Below are 5,900 nucleotides of genomic sequence, written 5' to 3' on the forward strand. Positions count from 1 at the left end.
GACAAAATATATTGATTAGCTAACACAGGGTTAAGTAAAGCTGACTTGATTGGCACAGAGGTGGCTACAATGCTCTGGGTCAACACAGGAATGACTGGAAGGGACTGCCATTGTGATGGCTGCAGCGGTCTTGATCAACTCTAGTGTCTGGAACTGATTTAACTGATTTAGATTGCTGCAGTGGTCTTAGCCGACTCAGGTGACTAGAACTGGTTTAACAGACACAAGGAAGGCCACAGCGGACAGGTCATCTCAGGAATGATCTGAACAGCCTTGCTTGAAGCAAGGATGGCTGCATCGATCTCAGTGGACTCAGGAGTGTCTAAAACTGGTTTGACAGACACAGTGATGGCCACAGCAGTCTCAGTCAACTCAGGAATAACTGGAACAGAATTCACTACGGCAAGGATAGCTGCAGCAGTCTCGGTCAACTTATGGGTGTTTGGAACTGGTTTAACTGCTACAGGGATGGTGGCAGCAATCTTAGATGACTCGGGTGTTAGAAACTGGCTTGGTTCAGGAATGGCCACAGCTCAGGAGTATCTGGAACTGACATGACAGGATTAACGAAGGCCAGAGCTGACTTGACAATATTAAAAAAAACCACAACACCTGGAGTAGTGAGGCTCATCTGCTGGGTCCTGTCTTGGCCGAATCGAGATGTCAGGGATCTGGAAGGAGGACCCAATCGCAGAGTGAGTGAAAAGGGTTTATTACAAAACAGACATATACAATGTAGTGAGGTGTGCAGGTGATTCAACAGCAAGAACACCGTTAGAGAGAGAACTAGGGAAGACCACTGGAACAGCCTTGGACATCAACTGGCAGAATATCAGCAGAGGAAGCAGCAAGACCAGGCAGCTAGAGAGGACCAAGAAAGGCACCATAGAGCTGAGCTTAGATACTTGTTGACCACAGACTCTGAAGGGGATCAGGTGCCAGGCAAGGGGAACCAGTGGCAGGAACTTACTGGAACAGGTCCGGACAGGAACTCTAACAATACAGCAAAACAGAACAAGGCTCCACAGGAACACAAAGGCAGGCAGGGGGGATAGACAAAACAAAAGAACTGATAAAAAGTCAAACAACAAAATAAATAGGAAATAATGAAATTAACCAACACAAATAACTAAAAAAAATCATCAACCAAAAGTGCAAACAAAAGATCAAGACTAGGAGAACTAGATGAACAAAATAAAAGCAAAGAGATAAAAATGGACCAAATCCAAAAACAAGGAGAAGGACAAGAACAAAGAACTACAAGGGCACAAGACCAACCAGGCAAGGAGACAGGAACACATACTCAGCCACATCCACAAGACCAAGACAAAGACAGTGACAGTGAGGATGAGAATGACCACAAACCGGCAAAAATAAGAGGGCAAGGGGAACTATAAATAGGAGGAAAACACACGAGGAACAGGTGAGAACAATTAGACCAACAAGGACTAGACAAGGGCTAACAAGGGGTGTGGTAAAGAGGAGACAAGGAGATGGGGCTAGAAGAGCACATGGCTGTCAAAAACAATAACAACAAAGCCATGTGCTGACACAAGACAACATAGACAAGAGAAACAAGAGAAACAAAGACAAGAAAAAAGGGTGTCTGGGCAGAACCCTGACACGTACACATAAGTAAACCAGTAATTATTCAGCACAGTGACTAAAACACTGAATATATGAATTACCTTCAGCAGCAAACACCACAGGCAAAGAAAGAAGCAAACACAAGTGCCAATCCATGAGGACAGAACTTGAGAGCACTGAAGAGTCTGTTCACACAGTCCGGTTATGCATCTACCCTGCACCTCATCCGCCTTATAAATACATGCTAACAGATATTATAAAAACATTATTAAAATGAAATATAGTGCATTCATTTAATAAAAATAACACTTTTTAAAACCTGGTTGTGGCATCATTAGCAGCAATAACAGCAAACAAACACTTTTAATAACTGGAGTCTTTCAAACTTTGTGGTGGAATTTTGGTCCAGCGACATTGGAGAATTTTCAAGCATGAAGTTCCCCTTTAATGTCCTGCCACAGCAACTCAATTGATTTCAAATCAGGACTTTGAGAAGGCCACTACAAAACTAATTTTGCTTTTTTCGAGCCATTCAGTGGTGGACTTACTCCTTTGCTTTGGATCATTGTCTTGCTGTATAATCCAGTTGGCAACTTATAGACTGAAGGCCAGACATTCTTCTTCATGATGTTGTGGTAGAGAGCATAATTATTTTTTTATTCTATATTGATAGAATTATTAATGCAAGAGAGGCTTGTTGTTCCTTCTATGTTTTCCTTGAATCTTTTGTGACTTCCTGGATGAGTCATCGCTGTGTTCTTGGAGAAATTTTGGAAGGTTGGCCACTTCTACAGGAAGGTTCACTACTGTGCCAAGTTTTATTCATTTGAAGATAATGACTCTCACCATGGTTCTTTGGAGCCCAACAGCTTTTGAAATAGCTTTGTAACCCATCCCAGCAGTCATGTCAGTCATTCTTGAACAATTCGTTCTTTTGAGGTAATAATCAGCAATATGCATTTACACATATGCCAATTTATTTGAATGTTTCAGTATGATCATACCATGAACCTGAAATGTTAGAAATATACATGCAATTGATGTCATTATGTGATTACATTATGAAATACATTTACATTTATGGATATGAAACATCCAAAAGAACCAGTTCATGGAAATGAATGAGACTTCTCATGACTATGTAATGTATTTCAATCAGTGGAAGTTGTATTTTCGTCTGCGGGGCTTGTTGTTCCTTCTGTTTTCCTTGAATCTTTTGTGACTTCCTGGATGAGTCATCGCTGTGTTCTTGGAGGAATTTTGGAAGGTTGGCCACTTCTACAGGAAGGTTCACTACTGTGCCAAGTTTTATTCATTTGAAGATAATGACTCTCACCATGGTTCTTTGGAGCCCAACAGCTTTTGAAATAGCTTTGTAACCCATCCCAGCAGTCATGTCAGTCATTCTTGAACAATTCGTTCTTTTGAGGTAATAATCAGCAATATGCATTTACACATATGCCAATTTATTTGAATGTTTCAGTATGATCATACCATGAACCTGAAATGTTAGAAATATACATGCAATTGATGTCATTATGTGATTACATTATGAAATACATTTACATTTATGGATATGAAACATCCAAAAGAACCAGTTCATGGAAATGAATGAGACTTCTCATGACTATGTAATGTATTTCAATCAGTGGAAGTTGTATTTTCGTCTGCGGAAAGACGCCAATATCATAGCTTGTGAACAATATGTAACTTAACGTTGTATCTACCTCAGAAAAGATATCCAATGTTCACAGTTCATTATTTTGCATTAAAAAAACACTAAAGATTAGCTTATTTACTTTTAATTATGTTTGTATGTTTGAATAAATCTGGCATGAAGACAGGTGTTTATGAAAACTACCTTGTATGCAAATGAATTGTATACAGACATTTCAGTTTTTGAGTAATATTTATATCTGACAATAACAGTTAAATATAATTTCTGCTGTTAATTTTAACCTGTAATATTATAGTAATATAATATTATAACCTGTAATATTATAATATTATAGTTCCCTGTATAATTTACAGCATTAGTTAGGAGAGATTTTATTTTCCTTAAAGGGTTAGTTCACCCAAAAATTAAAATTAGACTGTTTTACTCACCCTCGAGGCATCCTAGGTGTATATGACTTTCTTCTTTCAGACAAATCCAGTCGGAGTTATATTAAAAATTGTCCTGGCTATTCCAAGCTCTATCATTGCAGTCAAGCAGGTGTTGCAGTTGAACAGTCCACAAGTCGTCAAATAAATCGCGCACATTCATAATAAACGTGCCTCACATTTTATTATTATGGATTTGTGCGCTTTATTTGACGTCTTGGGGACTGTTCAACAGAAACATCCACGGACTGCAATGATAACGCTTGGAATAGCCAGGACAATTTTTAATATAACTCCGACTGGATTCGTCTGAAAGAAGAAAGTCATATACACCTAGGATGCCTCGGGGGTGAGTAAAACACAAGCTAATATTCATTTTTGGGTGAACTAACCCTTTAAGAAAATCAAACTATCGGTACCGGCAGATATCATTCTGAATTAATCGGCTATTTGTGCATCTCTAGTAAAATAGGGTGGCGATGTGTCTGATCAAAATAATGTACTTGAACATTAGCATTTTGTAAAGGTACTTTAAAAAAAAAAAAAAAAAGGTAACATCATAAAATTAATATAAAAAGACATTAATAAACGTCTCCCACTTAAACTCTATTGATTAAAAACTATGACTCGACAAAGTAGACTCGGACCCAACTCTGCACGTAAATATGAAAATACAATCGGTTCATGTTTTTGAACTGTGGCAATACAGTGATCTGTCACGACACACTGAAGAGCCACAAAATGGTATTTATTGTTTGAATTTCTTTAAAATTGACAAAATTTGAAAGCTGAGAGTCCTGAGAGTAACGTACTCTGTATTGTCTGTCTGCACGTTGTCAGTTTCCTCTTTGCTCTGCGATGTATTTTTCACTGCGTGAGAACATGATGTGTACTGTGAGAGTGGCATTGTTTGTCGGGGATAGCAACAGTAACTAAGGAAGGCGGGTCTTTGCGAACGGTCAATTGGCCTTGATTAATGACTACTTGACTAGATTAATTTGTATTGTACTGTGTAATAAATAATAACAATAGTTATGATTTTCAAAAGTAATTTATTATGCATTTATTATGACAGATACATGTAATACATGTACTGATTTCCAGAGACACAATTAGCTGATTGCGTTCATTGTTGATGCCACAGTCCTCAAGGCAAATAACTCTGTAGAGAAAAGCAGAGAAACACACACACAGACACAGTTAAGGTCTGAACTGTTAATGCAATACATTCTGCAAGTCAGAAACTATTAAGTATAATAAATCCCGTGAATCATTTGTTTATCTTTTTACCTGGTAATGCTCCCATGTCTGGATTTCATGGTAGAAGGAGTTTCCTGGGCAGTCAGTGGAAGTAGCTTGCCTGTGTCCGTATAAGGAGTAAGATGAAGACAGTCGACCACCGTTCACAGCACAGCTTGTGAAGTCGTACCTCACCATGTCCATCGCACTCTTGATGGGGAGGGTGGAGGTATAATCTCCAATAAAGCTGACACCATATCCTTTAGAGTTGTACCCATAAGTGTGGGCACCGACCCAATTCCAGCCACGGCCTTCATACAGGTTTCCATCAGAACCTGCAACAAAACTACAGGGGGACGAATAATGATAATTATAAGAAATTAAACTGCATAATCGGCTTTATGGTCCAAATTGGGGCTTTCCTAACCTGTATCCAATGTCAGACCATCCATTGGTTTGCTGGTGGTAGTGCTGCATGGAGCGCATGTCACTGGCACATTGATCAAAGGTGGTGCAAGGCGTGGAGGGTTGATATGTGTGGTGGATGAAAAGGTACGGCACAGGGAGAGACAGATAGGAGGGTGAACCAATGAAAGCTGCAGCTCCCCATTGAGACCTTGTAATGATGTTTGGACAGACTTGAGAGGGAAAAACGCAATGTGAGAACCCAATATTACCACTACTTGGTAGTGCTTAAATGATATTACTTAACAGTAAAATAATATAAAATGTCTGTTAAATACAGCAAAAAATTAAAGGTGCAGTATGTAATATTGAAAGCTAGCAGTTGAAATGGGTACTGAAGTCCAAATTCAATATATTGGAGAGAATTGTTTCTCCCTTCCCCTCCTTCTCAGACTCATCTGGGTTACCAGATTGAGGACACGCAACAGGTACAAGTGCAACTGACAATGGAAGGTGATAAATTAACTAGTCTCTGATTAATTAACTCATTAGTTCCTTGATTGGTC

The 5,900-nt window shown here is 39.0% G+C and overlaps 1 protein-coding gene across 1 annotated transcript in view; it reads right to left on the reverse strand.

Annotated features, from left to right (window-relative positions):
• Window positions 1-4,737: 4,737 nt before the first annotated feature.
• Window positions 4,738-5,900, reverse strand: part of LOC107659575 (N-acetylmuramoyl-L-alanine amidase-like) — a 6,374-nt gene continuing 5,211 nt past the window's right edge. The window contains exons 3-5 of the mRNA XM_016448580.1: window positions 5,357-5,567; window positions 4,981-5,275; window positions 4,738-4,852 (exon numbers count right to left, since the gene is read on the reverse strand). Coding sequence (XP_016304066.1) covers window positions 4,838-4,852; window positions 4,981-5,275; window positions 5,357-5,567 — 521 coding nt within the window. The 3' untranslated portion in view covers window positions 4,738-4,837. The remainder of the gene's footprint in view (window positions 4,853-4,980; window positions 5,276-5,356; window positions 5,568-5,900) is intronic.

Source organism: Sinocyclocheilus anshuiensis, unplaced genomic scaffold (assembly GCF_001515605.1).
Source record: "Sinocyclocheilus anshuiensis isolate Anshui unplaced genomic scaffold, SAMN03320099.WGS_v1.1 scaffold1277, whole genome shotgun sequence".
NCBI lineage: Eukaryota > Metazoa > Chordata > Actinopteri > Cypriniformes > Cyprinidae > Sinocyclocheilus > Sinocyclocheilus anshuiensis.